Source organism: Synchiropus splendidus, chromosome 6 (genome assembly GCF_027744825.2).
Source record: "Synchiropus splendidus isolate RoL2022-P1 chromosome 6, RoL_Sspl_1.0, whole genome shotgun sequence".
Classification (NCBI taxonomy): Eukaryota; Metazoa; Chordata; class Actinopteri; order Syngnathiformes; family Callionymidae; genus Synchiropus; species Synchiropus splendidus.
In genome coordinates this window covers 8,616,013-8,636,136 of record NC_071339.1, presented here as the reverse complement: position 1 = coordinate 8,636,136, position 20,124 = coordinate 8,616,013, and the positions used below count along the sequence as shown (strand labels likewise).

At 41.9% G+C, this 20,124-nt stretch overlaps 5 protein-coding genes across 5 annotated transcripts; all 5 read left to right on the top strand.

The window, feature by feature from the left end:
* Positions 1-915: 915 nt before the first annotated feature.
* On the top strand, positions 916-1,481 carry LOC128760971 (transcription factor HES-5-like). Its single transcript, XM_053868775.1, has 2 exons — positions 916-1,038; positions 1,149-1,481. Exons 1-2 carry the CDS (start codon positions 916-918, stop codon positions 1,479-1,481), a joined length of 456 nt encoding a protein of 151 aa, XP_053724750.1.
* A 3,478-nt stretch (positions 1,482-4,959) lies between these two features.
* LOC128760920 (transcription factor HES-1-like) lies at positions 4,960-6,080 on the top strand. Its single transcript, XM_053868662.1, has 2 exons — positions 4,960-5,082; positions 5,193-6,080. Exons 1-2 carry the CDS (start codon positions 4,960-4,962, stop codon positions 5,523-5,525), a joined length of 456 nt encoding a protein of 151 aa, XP_053724637.1. The 3' UTR covers positions 5,526-6,080.
* Positions 6,081-8,996: 2,916 nt separating this feature from the next.
* Positions 8,997-9,562, top strand: LOC128760946 (transcription factor HES-7.1-A-like). Its single transcript, XM_053868728.1, has 2 exons — positions 8,997-9,119; positions 9,230-9,562. The coding sequence occupies exons 1-2, from the start codon at positions 8,997-8,999 to the stop codon at positions 9,560-9,562; spliced, it is 456 nt and encodes a 151-aa protein (XP_053724703.1).
* Positions 9,563-12,885: 3,323 nt separating this feature from the next.
* LOC128760942 (transcription factor HES-7.1-A-like) lies at positions 12,886-13,451 on the top strand. The gene is made up of 2 exons (XM_053868709.1): positions 12,886-13,008; positions 13,119-13,451. Exons 1-2 carry the CDS (start codon positions 12,886-12,888, stop codon positions 13,449-13,451), a joined length of 456 nt encoding a protein of 151 aa, XP_053724684.1.
* Positions 13,452-16,927: 3,476 nt separating this feature from the next.
* Positions 16,928-17,861, top strand: LOC128760930 (transcription factor HES-7.1-B-like). Its single transcript, XM_053868686.1, has 2 exons — positions 16,928-17,050; positions 17,161-17,861. Exons 1-2 carry the CDS (start codon positions 16,928-16,930, stop codon positions 17,491-17,493), a joined length of 456 nt encoding a protein of 151 aa, XP_053724661.1. The 3' UTR covers positions 17,494-17,861.
* Positions 17,862-20,124: the final 2,263 nt, after the last annotated feature.

Sequence of the window (20,124 nt, the reverse complement as noted above, 5' to 3'; positions counted from 1 at the left end):
TAAAAAGACGTACGAGGAGTTTATTCAGTGGTGTGTTCTCTCCACAACAATGTTGTGTTCCCAGCTCAAGCTGGTTTGGACATTTATCTCACACACACAGCAAATAAAACCAAAGTCAAGTTGACCTTTTCTAAATAATTGGTGGTGAAGATCAGTCTGACAGAGAGAAGGAACAAGTCTGTCTTGTTCATGTCTGAAGCGTGGGATCCTGCTGAGAGCAGTCGACCTCTTATTACACCCAAATCCACCAGGGAATTGGCACACTTTATGGAGCAGCTGTCTGAGTCAGCTTGTCCTCCAGAAGCTTCTCCTCACACTGAGGCAGGTGTCTTCAAACTGCTGCATCTGGTCTCCGCTCTCCATCACTCTCTAGTTTCTTCCCAATGTATGCTCATGGTTAAAAAATAACTTTAAATGATCATTTGGTTTGTGACCGTTTTTTGAAATCTCAGATTTTTTGAATACATTTAGTGTAAACACAATAGTTTCATGAAATAAAATCAAATTTATTTGTCAAATATCTATTTCTATACATATTTCATCACTGTCCTTAACTTGGGTTCCATATTCATCTAAAGTTAAGACTATAAAGACTCACCATGGATTGTGAGGCATGATCAGGAGTGACATGTCAAAGTCATTGATCCAACATCAGACAGCAGCTCCTCTGTACAGGGTCACCACTTTCCCACATCCTCACACACTTCCTTCATCAGCGGCGTGTGTTGGAGGCAGTGGTCCACCTGTCCCCCGGAGATCTCACTATTGTCCCAGAGGCAATAGCCTCAATAAGCATGGAGCTGCTGCAGAGCTCTTTTGTCTGAGCTCGCTCTCTGATTGGTGGAGAGTGTGAGAACCTTCATCCAGAGCTGGACTCACACATTGACATGGAGATGTGGGACTATAAAAGGAGGGATGAAGCCAGCAGAGATCACATTCTCTCTACAGAGACCTCTACAGCACACAGATCCAGACATGGCACCTACAGCCACTGCAGCACTCAGCACTTCTCAGGAGCACCTGACCCTCAGCCACAAGGTAAATAGAAGAACCTCTCAGACATGATCTTTCAGCAGAAACCATCTCTGATGGAGCTCATATGACACTCCAGAACAGGTGTACTCATGACTGTCTTGTTCTTCCTCCAGCTCAGAAAGCCTCTGGTGGAGAAGTTACGCAGAGAGCGAATCAACAGCAGCATCGAGCAGCTCAAGTCTCTCCTGGGTCCAGAGTTCCTCAATCAGCAGCCAGACTCCAAACTGGAGAAAGCAGACATCCTGGAGATGACCGTTTGCTTCCTGAGCCAGCTGCAGCAGAAGAGCCAACAACAAGGAAGACTGCTGAAGCACTTCCACAAGCTTCAGTCCTCCTCTGAGAAGAAGATGGGAGAGATGGACTTCCCTCCTCTGACCTCCACAGTCCAGACCAGCGTCAGCACAGAGAAAAGTCCAGGCGACAGCGCCCCCTGGAGGCCCTGGTAGACACCCAGACTGGAGCGCTGAGATGACCATATTGGTCAGAGATGATGCACTGAACTCTGGGAAGTGTTCGTCACTGGTTCTTCTGAATGTTCAGAAGGAAATATTTCATGATGTTTGTGGAGGAAGTGACATCACTGACCTCTTTCAAGTGAAGATAGAAACATCTCATCATGCATGTTGCATGAATCTGAACTCACTTCTTGAGTGGTGATTATGGATGGTTGGACTTCCTGTATTGGAAGTGTGGTATTGATCACTGTGATCAGAAATATCTCTTTGGAATTGACAGAATGTTATTATTGATGTTTGATCAATGAATCTGGCCCTGATCTGTTTTAAGATCAAAATGTTTGTTTTTCTTTCTAAAACGTTGGTTGAACATCACAGAGTCACTGTTTGTCAGTGAGTCAGTTTGTGAGTCACTACATGTCAGTGATTGTTCTCAAATGCAGTGAAATATTGGAGCTTTGATTGACAGTGATCAGAAGTATTGATTGTCTTTTTATAGACGGAGACTTCACTTCATGATGATCTGTTTTAAGATCCATTTTTATCCTTTTGTTGACAAAAGGTCCGACTCATGTCACAGTTCTACAGTGATGATTTATTGTTTGTGTTTGCAAAATGAGTGTTTTATAGACAACAATGTGATCTGTTTTAAGATCAATGTTCTGAGCTTTTCTACATTTGGATCAAATGTGTCAAGATGTTGGCAGTGAGTCGTGTCCTCAGATACTGTCACAGGTTTGTCTTTGATAAAGACGACTGAACCTTCACTCTCTGTGAGTCCAGAGTGTCTTGTAGAAATCTACAAGCTGTTGTTGTGATGAGTCATCACTCTTCTTCAGGGGTCCATCTTCTCATGGCTCCTCCTGTTTGGAAAATAAATATGTTGATCTACATCTCTGTTCTCCTGAGTTGTTTTGTTGAATGAGTATATTTAAGCAGAATATGCCTGAATTCTTTGGCTCAATTTGATGAGGAGGCAAATATTCAAGTGAAGTACAACATCAGAGTGACTAGTGCAGAATTAATACTGCGTTAACTTTGAAAACAGATAAATAGAATAACAATATAAACAATATAGTCTAAGCAAATGAAAGAGTTAAAGTGGATCCAATTCAAACTGAAATGAAGTCTAGAATAATTTGAAGGTGCAGTCTGCTCAATATTTGACAGATTTAAGAATGTGATCTTAAAAATATAAAGGTATTAAACTTGGAATTATGACACTAGAGAAGTGAGATGTACCATATGATTGTAAAATACATAGTCAAATTTAAATAGTCCATAACATCCAAATATTAACAAATAACAGGTCGACACCGTGATCCACTGAGCATTTGAGAGCTGAAGGTTTGAGAAGTTTCCCTCCAAATTCCTTCAGTGCTGTTGTCAGAAGACGACAAAGAGACTTTGAATGATTCTTTTGTGCTCATTCTGAGTGAAGTTCCTTCAGTCTGACAACATCTGCCACCTGGAGAGAAGAGAGTCACCACTGGGTTGGAAGAGTTCATGGGAGTATTGACCATTACTGTTGTGTATCTTTTGGATTATCTAACTGCATCTGAGTGGACACTTGAGTGAAAGTAAAGCTTTGCAAATGATGAGGATCATCTTCAAATGCTACTCATCAATGATGTGGATAATTCAAATAACAGCTTTTTTCTTTGTTTGTTGCCTGATGTTTTGTTTCAGTTGGATTCATAAACAGTATAAGAAGTGAATGTGGTTTAACAGGTGGCTCCAATATCTCCAGCTGCAGGTCAATAGTCCTCAGAGTGAGTCAGCACAGTTCAACAGCAGCTGCTGGACGCTCCACCAACATGAGTCCAGATCAGAGGAGAAGTGTTTCTTCCAGTAGATGGAGTTTTCTGACAGCTGATGTCAGCCAAGATTCACAGACCTTCCAGACTTTCAGTTCAGCATCTTTTTGAAATGAAACAGACCTCCAGAACCGACCAATGGCAGGTCTTCCCTCCAGATGGTTGGTCACATGATGCTATCTGGAGTGTGGGAAAACTCCTGAGAGCAGTCAACCACTGATCACATTCTTCATCTCTTCCCCTCAGGGAGTCGGCACACTTCAGGGAGCAGCTGTGTGAACCGCCCCTCATGAGTGGAGGTGAAGTTTCTGTTTGGTTTTTAATTCAACAGATTAATTTGTTCAGCTGCGAGACTCTGAAAATAAACATTTCTGAAAAGTCTCTCTCTTTCTTTCAGAGGAAAAAAATCCAGATTAATAATTTCAAACTGAGCAATCCTGAACCATCCAATGGTCATCTTTCCCTCCAGATGGTTGGTCTCCATGACGACACACAGCAGCATCTGTCACTGCAGTCTCTTCCACCAACAGGGCGCAGAGTCAGTGTGGGAAAGTGACATGAAGCTTCTCCTCACACTGAGGCACGTGTCTTCAAACTGCTGCATCTGGACTCCAGTCTCACTCTCAGGTCTGAACCTTCAATCTGTGCCAGAGATGTGATGTGACTTTTTTGGTCTCTTCTGCATCAAACATAATGATTTAGTTCATGAAATTGTCTTTCACAAAAATACAATTATGAATGTCCAGAGTTTAAATTCACCTTGTCTCATGTCTCAAATCAAAAGCTTTGTTTGATTATTTGCTCTGCATTAGGTGCGTTTCTGACCTAAATTAGAAATATTTCTGCTGGAATATTGAACATATCAGTTAAAAAGTGGTCTCAGGTTGATGCCCAAATTCCTGAGATGAGCTGCAGTACCTACTGTGCTGCATCATGAGACACACTTCTATTGTTCCAGCATCAGTGAAAGGAGTGTGGGAAACCACTGGAGCCTCTCTCACAGACCACTGAGGGACAATGGAGCTGACCTTTGACCTGAAGACTTTAGAGCAGCACAAAAACTGCTGACCAACTCCATATCTCCTTCACTTCCAATTCTTCTTTCATAACTAAAGTTTGAAAATGTTTCAGCGATTCATAAAACAATTCGACTTTGCTGAGTCAGTAGTTTTTATTTAGTTTTTTTAAAAATATTATTTTAATGGAAAAAGTACTCACAGGATCTCATTGACCATTCACCATAAACAGTACGCCCTTATTCCAGATACAAAATTGTGAAAGACACAGGAGAAGTCACTCCATGTTATTTGATGAAATCCTTAAAGTTGCTCAACAAAGATGGTTCTTTAGAGTTTTTGAGTGTGTGACGTGTGTGATGTGATGATGAACGTGTGTCAGAGTCACTGATCTGATCATGGGGCAGCAGACCACCTCTACAGGGTCACCACGTTCCCACATCCACACACTTCATCTCCCCCAGTCCACCAGCTGTCCCCCTGAGATCTAACTATTGTCCCCGGGGCAATGACGGCATGAACGTGACACATCCTCTTTTGTCTGAGCTCGCTCTCTGATTGGTGGAGAGTGTGAGAACCTTCATCCAGAGCTGGACTCACACATTGACATGGAGATGTGGGACTATAAAAGGAGGGATGAAGCCAGCAGAGATCACATTCTCTCTACAGAGACCTCTACAGCACACAGATCCAGACATGGCACCTACAGCCACTGCAGCACTCAGCACTTCTCAGGAGCACCTGACCCTCAGCCACAAGGTAAATAGAAGAACCTCTCAGACTTGATCTTTCAGCAGAAACCATCTCTGATGGAGCTCATATGACACTCCAGAACAGGTGTACTCATGACTGTCTTGTTCTTCCTCCAGCTCAGAAAGCCTCTGGTGGAGAAGTTACGCAGAGAGAGAATCAACAGCAGCATCGAGCAGCTCAAGTCTCTCCTGGGTCCAGAGTTCCTCAAACAGCAACCAGACTCCAAACTGGAGAAAGCAGACATCCTGGAGATGACCGTTTGCTTCCTGAGCCAGCTGCAGCAGAAGAGCCAACAACAAGGAAGACTGCTGAAGCACTTCCACAAGCTTCAGTCCTCCTCTGAGAAGAAGCTGGGAGAGATGGACTTCGCTCCTCTGACCTCCACAGTCCAGACCAGCGTCAGCACAGAGAAGAGTCCAGGCGACAGCGCCCCCTGGAGGCCCTGGTAGACACCCAGACTGGAGCGCTGAGATGACCATATTGGTCAGAGATGATGCACTGAACTCTGGGAAATGTTCTTCACTGGTTCTTCTGAATGTTCAGAAGGAACTTTATGATGATGTTTGTGGAGGAAGTGACATCACTGACCTCTTTCAAGTGAAGATGGAAACATCTCATCATGCATGTTGCATGAATCTGAACTCACTTCTTGAGTGGTGATTATGGATGGTTGGACTTCCTGTATTGGAAGTGTGGTATTGATCACTGTGATCAGAAATATCCCTTTGGAATTGACAGAATGTTATTATTGATTTTTCATCAATGAATCTGGACCTGATCTGTTTTAAGATCACAATGTTTGTTTTTCTTTCTAAAACCTTGGTTGAACATCACAGAGTCACTGTTTGTCAGTGAGTCAGTTTGTGAGTCACTACATGTCAGTGATTGTTCTCAAATGCAGTGAAATATTGGAGCTTTGATTGACACTGATCAGAAGTATTGATTGTCTTTTTATAGACGGAGACTTCACTTCATGATGATCTGTTTTAAGATCCATTTTTATCCTTTTGTTGACCAAAGGTCAGACTCATGTCACAGTTGTACAGTGATGATTTATTGTTTGTGTTTGCAAAATGAGTGTTTTATAGACAACAATGTGATCTGTTTTAAGATCAATGTTCTGAGCTTTTCTACATTTGGATCAAATGTGTCAAGATGTTGGCAGTGAGTCGTGTCCTCAGATACTGTCACAGGTTTGTCTTTGATAAAGACGACTGAACCTTCACTCTCTGTGAGTCCAGAGTGTCTTGTAGAAATCTACAAGCTGTTGTTGTGATGAGTCATCACTCTTCTTCAGGGGTCCATCTTCTCATGGCTCCTCCTGTTTGGGAAATAAATATGTTGATCTCCATCTCTGTTCTCCTGAGTTGTTTTGTTGAATGAGTATATTTAAGCAGAATATGCCTGAATTCTTTGGCTAAATTTGATGAGGAGGCAAATATTGAAGCGAAGTACAACATCAGTTCCACTAGTGCAGAATTAATACTGAGTTAACTTTGAAAACAGATAGAAAGAATAACAATATAAACAATATAGTTTAAGCAAATGAAAGAGTTAAAGTGGATCCAATTCAAACTGAAATGAAGTCGAGAATAATTTGAAGGTGCAGTCTGCTCAATATTTGACAGATTTTAATATGTGATCTTAAAAATGTAAAGCTATTAAACTTGAATTCATGAACATCAAGAAGTGAGATGTACCACATGATTGTCAAATACATCGTCAAATTTAAATAGTTCATAACATCCAAATATTAACAAATAACAGGTCGACACAGTGATCCACTGAGCATTTGACAGCTGAAGGTTTGAGAAGTTTCCCTCCAAATTCCTTCAGTGCTGTTGTCAGAAGACGACAAAGAGACTTTGAATGATTCTTTTGTGCTCATTCTGAGTGAAGTTCCTCCAGTCTGACAACATCTGCCACCTGGAGAGAAGAGAGTCACCACTGGGTTGGAAGAGTTCATGGGAGTATTGACCATTACTGTTGTGTATCTTTTGGATGATCGAACTGCATCTGAGTGGACACTTGAGTGAAAGTAAAGCTTTGCAAATGATGAGGATCATCTTGAAATGCTGCTCCTCAATAAAGCAGAGAACTGAAATAACAGTTTTATTTTTTGTTTGCCTGATGTTTTGTTTCAGTTGGATTGATAAACAGTATAAGAAGTGAATGTGGTTTAACAGGTGGCTCCAATATCTCCAGTCGCAGGTCAATAGTCCTCAGAGTGAGTCAGCACAGTTCAGGAGCAGCTGCTGGACGCTCCACCAACATGGATCCAGATCAGATGAGAAGTGTTTCTTCCAGTAGATGGAGTTTTCTGACAGCTGATGTCACCCAAGATTCACAGACCTTCCAGACTATCAGTTCAGCATCTTTTTGAAATGAAACAGACCTCCAGAACCGACCAATGGCAGGTCTTCCCTCCAGATGGTTGGTCACATGATGCTATCTGGAGTGTGGGAAAACTCCTGAGAGCAGTCAACCACTGATCACATTCTTCATCTCTTCCCCTCAGGGAGTCGGCACACTTCAGGGAGCAGCTGTGTGAACCGCCCCTCATGAGTGGAGGTGAAGTTTCTGTTTGGTTTTTAATTCAAAAGATTAATTTGTTCAGCTGCGAGACTCTGAAAATAAACATTTCTGAAAAGTCTCTTTCTTTGTTTCAGAGGAAAAAAATCCAGATTAATAATTTCAAACTGAGCAATCCTGAACCAGCCAATGGTCATCTTTCCCTCCAGATGGTTGGTCTCCATGACGACACACAGCAGCATCTGTCACTGCAGTCTCTTCCACCAACAGGGCGCAGAGTCAGTGTGGGAAAGTGACATGAAGCTTCTCCTCACACTGAGGCACGTGTCTTCAAACTGCTGCATCTGGACTCCAGTCTCACTCTCAGGTCTGAACCTTCAATCTGCGCCAGAGATGTGATGTGACTTTTTTAGTTTCTTCTGCATCAAACATAATGATTTAGTTCATGAATTTGTCTTTTCCCAAAATACAATTATGAATGTCCAGAGATTAAATTCACCTTGACTCATGTCTCAAATGAAAAGCTTTGTTTGATTATTTGCTCTGCATTAGGTGCGTTTCTGACCTAAATTACAAATATTTCTGCTTGAATATTGAACATATCAGTTAAAAAGTGGTCTCAGGTTGATGCCCAAATTCCTGAGATGAGCTGCAGCACCTACTGTGCTGCATCATGAGACACACTTCTATTGTTCCAGCATCAGTGAAAGGAGTGTGGGAAACCACTGGAGCCTCACTCACAGACCACTGAGGGACAATGGAGCTGACCTTTGACCTGAAGACTTTAGAGCAGCACAAAAAGTGCTGACCACCTCCATATCTCCTTCACTTCCAATTCTTCTTTCATAACTAAAGTTTGAAAATGTTTCAGCGATTCATAAAACAATTCGACTTTGCTGAGTCAGTCGTTTTTATTTTGTCTATTATGAATATTATTTTAATGGAAAAAGTACTCACAGGATCTCATTGACCATTCACCATAAACGGTACGCCCTTATTCCAGATGCAAAATTGTGAAAGACACAGAAGTCACTCCATGTTATTTGATGAAATCCTAAACGTTGCTCAACAAAGATGGTTCTTTGGAGTTTTTGAGTGTGTGACGTGTGTGATGTGATGATGAACGTGTGTCAGAGTCACTGATCTGATCATGGGGCAGCAGACCAGCTCTACAGGGTCACCACGTTCCCACATCCACACACTTCATCTCCCCCAGTCCACCAGCTGTCCCCCTGAGATCTAACTATTGTCCCCGGGGCAATGACGGCATGAACGTGACACATCCTCTTTTGTCTGAGCTCGCTCTCTGATTGGTGGAGAGTGTGAGAACCTTCATCCAGAGCTGGACTCACACATTGACATGGAGATGTGGGACTATAAAAGGAGGGATGAAGCCAGCAGAGATCACATTCTCTCTACAGAGACCTCTACAGCCCACAGATCCAGACATGGCACCTACAGCCACTGCAGCACTCAGCACTTCTCAGGAGCACCTGACCCTCAGCCACAAGGTAAATAGAAGAACCTCTCAGACTTGATCTTTCAGCAGAAACCATCTCTGATGGAGCTCATATGACACTCCAGAACAGGTGTACTCATGACTGTCTTGTTCTTCCTCCAGCTCAGAAAGCCTCTGGTGGAGAAGTTACGCAGAGAGAGAATCAACAGCAGCATCGAGCAGCTCAAGTCTCTCCTGGGTCCAGAGTTCCTCAAACAGCAACCAGACTCCAAACTGGAGAAAGCAGACATCCTGGAGATGACCGTTTGCTTCCTGAGCCAGCTGCAGCAGAAGAGCCAACAACAAGGAAGACTGCTGAAGCACTTCCACAAGCTTCAGTCCTCCTCTGAGATGAAGCTGGGAGAGATGGACTTCTCTCCTCTGACCTCCACAGTCCAGACCAGCATCAGCACAGAGAAGAGTCCAGGTGACAGCGCCCCCTGGAGGCCCTGGTAGACACCCAGACTGGAGCTCTGAGATGACCATATTGGTCAGAGGTGATGCACTGAACTCTGGGAAATGTGCTTCACTGGTTCTTCTGAATGTTCAGATGGAACTTTATGATGATGTTTGTGGAGGAAGTGACATCACTGACCTCTTTCAAATGAAGATGGAAACATCTCATCATGCATGTTGCATGAATCTGAACTCACTTCTTGAGTGGTGATTATGGATGGTTGGACTTCCTGTATTGGAAGTGTGGTATTGATCACTGTGATCAGAAATATCTCTTTGGAATTGACAGAATGTTATTATTGATGTTTGATCAATGAATCTGGACCTGATCTGTTTTAAGATCACAATGTTTGTTTGTCTTTCTAAAACGTTGGTTGAACATCACAGAGTCACTGTTTGTCAGTGAGTCAGTTTGTGAGTCACCACATGTCACTGATTGTTCTCAAATGCAGTGAAATATTGGAGCTTTGATTGACACTGATCAGAAGTATTGATTGTCTTTTTATAGACGGAGACTTCACTTCATGATGATCTGTTTTAAGATCCATTTTTATCCTTTTGTTGACAAAAGGTCCGGCTCATGTCACAGTTCTACAGTGATGATTTATTGTTTGTGTTTGCAAAATGAGTGTTTTATAGACAACAATGTGATCTGTTTTAAGATCAATGTTCTGAGCTTTTCTACATTTGGATCAAATGTGTCAAGATGTTGGCAGTGAGTCGTGTCCTCAGATACTGTCACAGGTTTGTCTTTGATAAAGACGACTGAACCTTCACTCTCTGTGAGTCCAGAGTGTCTTGTAGAAATCTACAAGCTTTTGTTGTGATGAGTCATCACTCTTCTTCAGGGGTCCATCTTCTCATGGCTCCTCCTGTTTGGGAAATAAATATGTTGATCTCCATCTCTGTTCTCCTGAGTTGTTTTGTTGAATGAGTATATTTAAGCAGAATATGCCTGAATTCTTTGGCTAAATTTGATGAGGAGGCAAATATTGAAGCGAAGTACAACATCAGTTCCACTAGTGCAGAATTAATACTGAGTTAACTTTGAAAACAGATAGAAAGAATAACAATATAAACAATATAGTTTAAGCAAATGAAAGAGTTAAAGTGGATCCAATTCAAACTGAAATGAAGTCGAGAATAATTTGAAGGTGCAGTCTGCTCAATATTTGACAGATTTTAATATGTGATCTTAAAAATGTAAAGCTATTAAACTTGAATTCATGAACATCAAGAAGTGAGATGTACCACATGATTGTCAAATACATCGTCAAATTTAAATAGTTCATAACATCCAAATATTAACAAATAACAGGTCGACACCATGATCCACTGAGCATTTGAGAGCTGAAGGTTTGAGGAGTTTCCCTCCAAATTCCTTCAGTGCTGTTGTCAGTAGACGACAAAGAGACTTTGAATGATTCTTTTGTGCTCATTCTGAGTGAAGTTCCTCCAGTCTGACAACATCTGCCACCTGGAGAGAAGAGAGTCACCACTGGGTTGGAAGAGTTCATGGGAGTATTGGCCATTACTGTTGTGTATCTTTTGGATTATCTAACTGCATCTGAGTGGACACTTGAGTGAAAGTAAAGCTTTGCAAATGATGAGGATCATCTTGAAATGCTGCTCATCAATGAAGTGGATAATTCAAATAACAGTTTTATTCTTTGTTCGTTACCTGATGTTTTGTTTCAGTTGGATTCATAAACACTATAAGAAGTGAATGTGGTTTAACAGTCGATAGAGTTTTCTGACAGCTGATGTCACCCAAGATTCTTGTACCTTCTAGACTATCAGTTCAGCATCTTTTTGAAATGGAACAGACTTTCATTTCAGCAGATGAAAATATAGTGGAGATACAATGACGGAATGAAGTCCACATTGCATTGAGCAAATCCCAATCTAAACCAGTTTAGGGATCCTAGAGTGTCAGAGTTTTAGACGTTTCCCTCCAAATTCCTTCACTGCTGTTGTTGAAGGACGACAAAGAGACTTTGAATGACTCATTTGTTCTCATTCTGAGAGAAGCTCCTCCAGTCTGACAACATCTGCCACCTGCAGGGAAGAGACACAACTGGGTTGGAAAGCATCTTGAAGTGTTGACACTCTGTCGTCAGTCACCGTCCTGACTGAGCAACAACATCTGAGTCGACTTCTCAGATGAAGTGACACCTCTACGAATGAAGAGGATGGTCTTGAAATGTTCAGAATCTCCCTGAAGACATGTAAATTTAGATCCTCCACTGCTGGTTACAAATTGAGCTCACATTTGTCAGTGCTCAGTCGTCACATGACCAGAGGATTGACATGAATTTATCCATGATTTCACTGTATTCACATTGTGTTAGGTTTTCTTTCATTTCCAGAGATTAACGCTGCAGTGACAGCGCTGTATTGTTTGAGTTTTAAAAAGACGTACGAAGAGATTATTATGTGGTGTGTTCTCTCCACAACAATGTTGTGTTCCCAGCTCAAGCTGGTTTGGACATTTATCTCACACACACAGCAAATAAAACCAAAGTCAAGTTGGCCTTTTCTAAATAATTGGTGGTGAAGATCAGTCTGACAGAGAGAAGGAACAAGTCTGTCTTGTTCATGTCTGAAGCGTGGGATCCTGCTGAGAGCAGTCGACCTCTTATTACACCCAAATCCACCAGGGAATTGGCACACTTTATGGAGCAGCTGTCTGAGTCAGCTTGTCCTCCTGAAGCTTCTCCTCACACTGAGGCACGTGTCTTCAAACTGCTGCATCTGGTCTCCGCTCTCCATCACTCTCTAGTTTTTTCCCAATGTATGCTCAAGGTTAAAAAATAACTTTAAATGATCATTTAGTTTATGACCGTTTTAGAAATCTCAGATTTTCTGAATATATTTAGTGTAAACAGAATAGTTTCATGAAATGAAATCAAATTTGTTTGTCAAATATCTGCTGCTTTGCATATTTTGTCGCTGTCATTAACTTGGGTTCCATATTCATCTAAAGTTAAGACTATAAAGACTCACCATGGATTGTGAGGCATGATCAGGAGTGACATGTCAAAGTCATTGATCCAACATCAGACAGCAGCTCCTCTGTACAGGGTCACCACTTTCCCACATCCTCACACACTCCCTTCATCAGCGGCGTGTGTTGGAGGCAGTGGTCCACCTGTCCCCCGGAGATCTAACTATTGTCCCAGAGGCAATAGCCTCAATAAGCATGGAGCTGCAGCAGAGCTCTTTTGTCTGAGCTCGCTCTCTGATTGGTGGAGAGTGTGAGAACCTTCATCCAGAGCTGGACTCACACATTGACATGGAGATGTGGGACTATAAAAGGAGGGATGAAGCCAGCAGAGATCACATTCTCTCTACAGAGACCTCTACAGCACACAGATCCAGACATGGCACCTACAGCCACTGCAGCACTCAGCACTTCTCAGGAGCACCTGACCCTCAGCCACAAGGTAAATAGAAGAACCTCTCAGACTTGATCTTTCAGCAGAAACCATCTCTAATGGAGCTCATATGACACTGCAGAACAGGTGTACTCATGACTGTCTTGTTCTTCCTCCAGCTCAGAAAGCCTCTGGTGGAGAAGTTACGCAGAGAGCGAATCAACAGCAGCATCGAGCAGCTCAAGTCTCTCCTGGGTCCAGAGTTCCTCAAACAGCAGCCAGACTCCAAACTGGAGAAAGCAGACATCCTGGAGATGACCGTTTGCTTCCTGAGCCAGCTGCAGCAGAAGAGCCAACAACAAGGAAGACTGCTGAAGCACTTCCACAAGCTTCAGTCCTCCTCTGAGAAGAAGCTGGGAGAGATGGACTTCTCTCCTCTGACCTCCACAGTCCAGACCAGCGTCAGCACAGAGAAGAGTCCAGGCGACAGCACCCCCTGGAGGCCCTGGTAGACACCCAGACTGGAGCGCTGAGATGACCATATTGGTCAGAGATGATGCACTGAACTCTGGGAAGTGTTCGTCACTGGTTCTTCTGAATGTTCAGAAGGAAATATTTCATAATGTTTGTGGAGGAAGTGACATCACTGACCTCTTTCAAGTGAAGATGGAAACATCTCATCATGCATGTTGCATGAATCTGAACTCACTTCTTGAGTGGTGATTATGGATGGTTGGACTTCCTGTATTGGAAGTGTGGTATTGATCACTGTGATCAGAAATATCTCTTTGGAATTGACAGAATGTTATTATTGATGTTTGATCAAAGAATCTGGGCCTGATCTGTTTTAAGATCACAATGTTTGTTTTTCTTTCTAATACGTTGGTTGAACATCACAGAATCACTGTTTGTCAGTGAGTCAGTTTGTGAGTCACCACATGTCACTGATTGTTCTCAAATGCAGTGAAATATTGGAGCTTTGATTGACACTGATCAGAAGTATTGATTGTCTTTTTATAGACGGGGACTTCACTTCATGATGATCTGTTTTAAGATCCATTTTTATCCTTTTGTTGACAAAAGGTCCGACTCATGTCACAGTTGTACAGTGATGATTTATTGTTTGTGTTTGCAAAATGAGTGTTTTATAGACAACAATGTGATCTGTTTTAAGATCAATGTTCTGAGCTTTTCTACATTTGGATTAAATGTGTCAAGATGTTGGCAGTGAGTCGTGTCCTCAGATACTGTCACAGGTTTGTCTTTGATAAAGACGACTGAACCTTCACTCTCTGTGAGTCCAGAGTGTCTTGTAGAAATCTACAAGCTGTTGTTGTGATGAGTCATCACTCTTCTTCAGGGGTCCATCTTCTCATGGCTCCTCCTGTTTGGGAAATAAATATGTTGATCTACATTTCTGTTCTCCTGAGTTGTTTTGTTGAATGAGTATATTTAACCAGAATATGCCTGAATTCTTTGGCTAAATTTGATGAGGAGGCAAATATTCAAGTGAAGTACAACATCAGTGCCACTAGTGCAGTATTGATACTCAGTTAACTTTGAAAACAGATAGAAAAATAACAATATAAACAATATAGTTTATGCAAATGAAAGAGTTAAAGTGGATCCAATTCAAACTGAAATGAAGTCTAGAATAATTTGAAGGTGGAGTCGGCTCAATATTTGACAGATTTAAGAATGTGATTTTAAAAACATTAAGGTATTAAACTTTGAATGATGAACATAGAGAAGAGAGGAGGAGTACGATATGATTGTAAAATACATTGTGTAATTTAAATAGTTCATAACATCCAAATATTAACAAATAACAGGTCGACACAGTGATCCACTGAGCATTTGAGAGCTGAAGGTTTGAGAAGTTTCCCTCCAAATTCCTTCACTGCTGTTGTCAGAAGACGACAAAGAGACTTTGAATGATTCTTTTGTGCTCATTCTGAGTGAAATTCCTCCAGTCTGACAACATCTGCCACCTGGAGAGAAGAGAGTCACCACTGGGTTGGAAGAGTTCATGGGAGTATTGACCATTACTGTTGTGTATCTTTTGGATTATCTAACTGCATCTGAGTGGACACTTGAGTGAAAGTAAAGCTTTGCAAATGATGAGGATCATCTTGAAATGCTGCTCATCAATGAAGTCGATAATTCAAATAAGAGTTTTATTCTTTGTTTGTTGCCTGATGTTTTGTTTCAGTTGGATTCATAAACAGTATAAGAAATGAATGTGGTTTAACAGGTGGCTCCAATATCTCCAGCCGCAAGTCAATAGTCCTCAGAGAGAGTCAGCACAGTTCAACAGCAGCTGCTGGACGCTCCACCAACATGAGTCCAGAGAAGATGAAAAGTATTTCTACTAGTAGATGGAGTTTTCTGACAGCTGATGTCACCCAAGATTCACAGACCTTCCAGACTTTCAGTTCAGCATCTTTTTGAAATGAAACAGACCTCCAGAACCGACCAATGGCAGGTCTTTCCTCCAGATGGTTGGTCACATGATGCTATCTGGAGTGTGGGAAAACTCCTGAGAGCAGTCAACCACTGATCACATTCTTCATCTCTTCCCCTCAGGGAGTCGGCACACTTCAGGGAGCAGCTGTGTGAACCGCCCCTCATGAGTGGAGGTGAAGTTTCTGTTTGGTTTTTGATCTAACAGATTAACTTTTTCCGCTGCGACACTCTGAAAATAAACATTTCTGAAAAGTCTCTTTCTTTCTTTCAGAGGAAAAAAATCCAGATGAATAATTTCAAACTGAGCAATCCTGAACCATCCAATGGTCATCTTTCCCTCCAGATGGTTGGTCTCCATGACGACACACAGCAGCATCTGTCACTGCAGTCTCTTCCACCAACAGGCCGCAGAGTCAGTGTGGGAAAGTGACATGAAGCTTCTCCTCACACTGAGGCACGTGTCTTCAAACTGCTGCATCTGGACTCCAGTCTCACTCTCAGGTCTGAACCTTCAATCTGCGCCAGAGATGTGATGTGTCTTTTTTAGTTTCTTCTGCATCAAACATAATGATTTAGTTCATGAAATTGTCTTTCACAAAAATACAATTATGAATGTCCAGAGTTTGAATTCACCTTGTCTCATGTCTCAAATGAAAAGCTTTGTTTGATTATTTGCTCTGCATTAGGTGCGTTTCTGACCTAAATTACAAATATTTCTGCTCGAATATTGAACATATCAGTTAAAAAGTGGTCTCAAGTTGATGCCCAAATTCCTGAGATGAGCTGCAGCACCTACTGTGCTGCATCATGAGACACACTTCTATTGTTCCAGCAGCAGTGAAAGGAGTGTGGGAAACCACTGGAGCCTCACTCACAGACCATTGAGGGACAATGGAGCTGACCTTTGACCTGAAGACTTTAGAGCAGCACAAAAAGTGCTGACCACCTCCATATATCCTTCACTTCCAATTCTTCTTTCATAACTAAAGTTTGAAAATGTTTCAGCGATTCATAAAACAATTCGACTTTGCTGAGTCAGTAGTTTTTATTTTGTCTTTTTTAAACATTATTTTAATGGAAAAAGTACTCACAGGATCTCATTGACCATTCACCAATAACGGTACGCCCTTATTCCAGATACAAAATTGTGAAAGACACAGAAGTCACTCCATGTTATTTGATGAAATCCTAAAAGTTGCTCAACAAAGATGGTTCTTTAGAGTTTTTGAGTGTGTGACGTGTGTGATGTGATGATGAACGTGTGTCAGAGTCACTGATCTGATCATGGGGCAGCAGACCGGCTCTACAGGGTCACCACGTTCCCACATCCACACACTTCATCTCCCCCAGTCCACCAGCTGTCCCCCTGAGATCTAACTATTGTCCCCGGGGCAATGACGGCATGAACGTGACACATCCTCTTTTGTCTGAGCTCGCTCTCTGATTGGTGGAGAGTGTGAGAACCTTCATCCAGAGCTGGACTCACACATTGACATGGAGATGTGGCACTATAAAAGGAGGGATGAAGACTGCAGAGATCACATTCTCTCTACAGAGACCTCTACAGCACACAGGTCCAGACATGGCACCTACAGCCACTGCAGCACTCAGCACTTCTCAGGAGCACCTGACTCTCAGCCACAAGGTAAATAGAAGAACCTCTCAGACTTGATCTTTCAGCAGAAACCATCTCTGATGGAGCTCATATGACACTGCAGAACAGGTGTACTCATGACTGTCTTGTTCTTCCTCCAGCTCAGAAAGCCTCTGGTGGAGAAGTTACGCAGAGAGCGAATCAACAGCAGCATCGAGCAGCTCAAGTCTCTCCTGGGTCCAGAGTTCCTCAAACATCAGCCAGACTCCAAACTGGAGAAAGCAGACATCCTGGAGATGACCGTTTGCTTCCTGAGCCAGCTGCAGCAGAAGAGCCAACAACAAGGAAGACTGCTGAAGCACTTCCACAAGCTTCAGTCCTCCTCTGAGAAGAAGCTGGGAGAGATGGACTTCTCTCCTCTGACCTCCACAGTCCAGACCAGCATCAGCACAGAGAAGGGTCCAAGCGACAGCGCCCCCTGGAGGCCCTGGTAGACACCCAGACTGGACCTCTGAGATGACCATATTGGTCAGAGATGATGCACTGAACTCTGGGAAGTGTTCGTCACTGGTTCTTCTGAATGTTCAGAAGGAACTTTTTGATGATGTTTGTGAAGGGAATGACATCACTGACCTCTTTCAAGTGAAGATGGAAACATCTCATCATGCATGTTGCATGAATCTGAACTCACTTCTTGAGTGGTGATTATGGATGGTTGGACTTCCTGTATTGGAAGTGTGGTATTGATCACTGTGATCAGAAATATCTCTTTGGAATTGACAGAATGTTATTATTGATGTTTGATCAATGAATCTGGACCTGATCTGTTTTAAGATCACAATGTTTGTTTTTCTTTCTAAAACATTGGTTGAACATCACAGAGTCACTGTTTGTCAGTGAGTCAGTTTGTGAGTCACTACATGTCACTGATTGTTCTCAAATGCAGTGAAATATTGAAGCTTTGATTGACAGTGATCAGATGTATTGATTGTCTTTTTATAGACGGAGACTTCACTTCATGATGATCTGTTTCAAGATCCATTTTTATCCTTTTGTTGACAAAAGGTCCGACTCATGTCACAGTTCTACAGTGATGATTTATTGTTTGTGTTTGCAAAATGAGTGTTTTATAGACAACAATGTGATCTGTTTTAAGATCAATGTTCTGAGCTTTTCTACATTTGGATCAAATGTGTCAAGATGTTGGCAGTGAGTCGTGTCCTCAGATACTGTCACAGGTTTGTCTTTGATAAAGACGACTGAACCTTCACTCTCTGTGAGTCCAGAGTGTCTTGTAGAAATCTACAAGCTGTTGTTGTGATGAGTCATCACTCTTCTTCAGGGGTCCATCTTCTCATGGCTCCTCCTGTTTGGAAAATAAATATGTTGATCTACATCTCTGTTCTCCTGAGTTGTTTTGTTGAATGAGTATATTTAACCAAAATATGACTGAATTCTTTGGCTAAATTTGATGAGGAGGCAAATATTGAAGCGAAGTACAACATCAGTTCCACTAGTGCAGAATTAATACTGAGTTACCTTTGAAAACAGATAGAAAGAATAACAATATAAACAATATAGTTTAAGCAAATGAAAGAGTTAAAGTGGATCCAATTCAAACTGAAATGAAGTCGAGAATAATTTGAAGGTGGAGTCTGCTCAATATTTGACAGATTTTAATATGTGATCTTAAAAATGTAAAGCTATTAAACTTGAATTCATGAACATCAAGAAGTGAGATGTACCACATGATTGTCAAATACATCGTCAAATTTAAATAGTTCATAACATCCAAATATTAACAAATAACAGGTCGACACCGTGATCCACTGAGCATTTGAGAGCTGAAGGTTTGAGAAGTTTCCCTCCAAATTCCTTCAGTGCTGTTGTCAGAAGACGACAAAGAGACTTTGAATGATTCTTTTGTGCTCATTCTGAGTGAAGTTCCTCCAGTCTGACAACATCTGCCACCTGGAGAGAAGAGAGTCACCACTGGGTTGGAAGAGTTCATGGGAGTATTGACCATTACTGTTGTGTATCTTTTGGATTATCTAACTGCATCTGAGTGGACACTTGAGTGAAAGTAAAGCTTTGCAAATGATGAGGATCATCTTGAAATGCTGCTCCTCAATAAAGCAGAGAACTGAAATAACAGTTTTATTTTTTTGTTTGCCTGATGTTTAGTTTCAGTCGGATTCATAAACAGTATAAGAAATGAATGTGGTTTAACAGGTGGCTCCAATATCTCCAGCCGCAAGTCAATAGTCCTCAGAGAGAGTCAGCACAGTTCAACAGCAGCTGCTGGACGCTCCACCAACATGAGTCCAGAGAAGATGAAAAGTATTTCTACTAGTAGATGGAGTTTTCTGACAGCTGATGTCAGCCAAGATTCACAGACCTTCCAGACTTTCAGTTCAGCATCTTTTTGAAATGAAACAGACCTCCAGAACCGACCAATGGCAGGTCTTCCCTCCAGATGGTTGGTCACATGATGCTATCTGGAGTGTGGGAAAACTCCTGAGAGCAGTCAACCACTGATCACATTCTTCATCTCTTCCCCTCAGGGAGTCGGCACACTTCAGGGAGCAGCTGTGTGAACCGCCCCTCATGAGTGGAGGTGAAGTTTCTGTTTGGTTTTTAATTCAAAAGATTAATTTGTTCAGCTGCGAGATTCTGAAAATAAACATGTCTGAAAAGTCTCTTTCTTTGTTTCAGAGGAAAAAAATCCAGATTAATAATTTCAAACTGAGCAATCCTGAACCAGCCAATGGTCATCTTTCCCTCCAGATGGTTGGTCTCCATGACGACACACAGCAGCATCTGTCACTGCAGTCTCTTCCACCAACAGGGCGCAGAGTCAGTGTGGGAAAGTGACATGAAGCTTCTCCTCACACTGAGGCACGTGTCTTCAAACTGCTGCATCTGGACTCCAGTCTCACTCTCAGGTCTGAATCTTCAATCTGTGCCAGAGATGTGATGTGACTTTTTTAGTTTCTTCTGCATCAAACATAATGATTTAGTTGATGAATTTGTCTTTTCCCAAAATACAATTATGAATGTCCAGAGATTAAATTCACCTTGACTCATGTCTCAAATGAAAAGCTTTGTTTGATTATTTGCTCTGC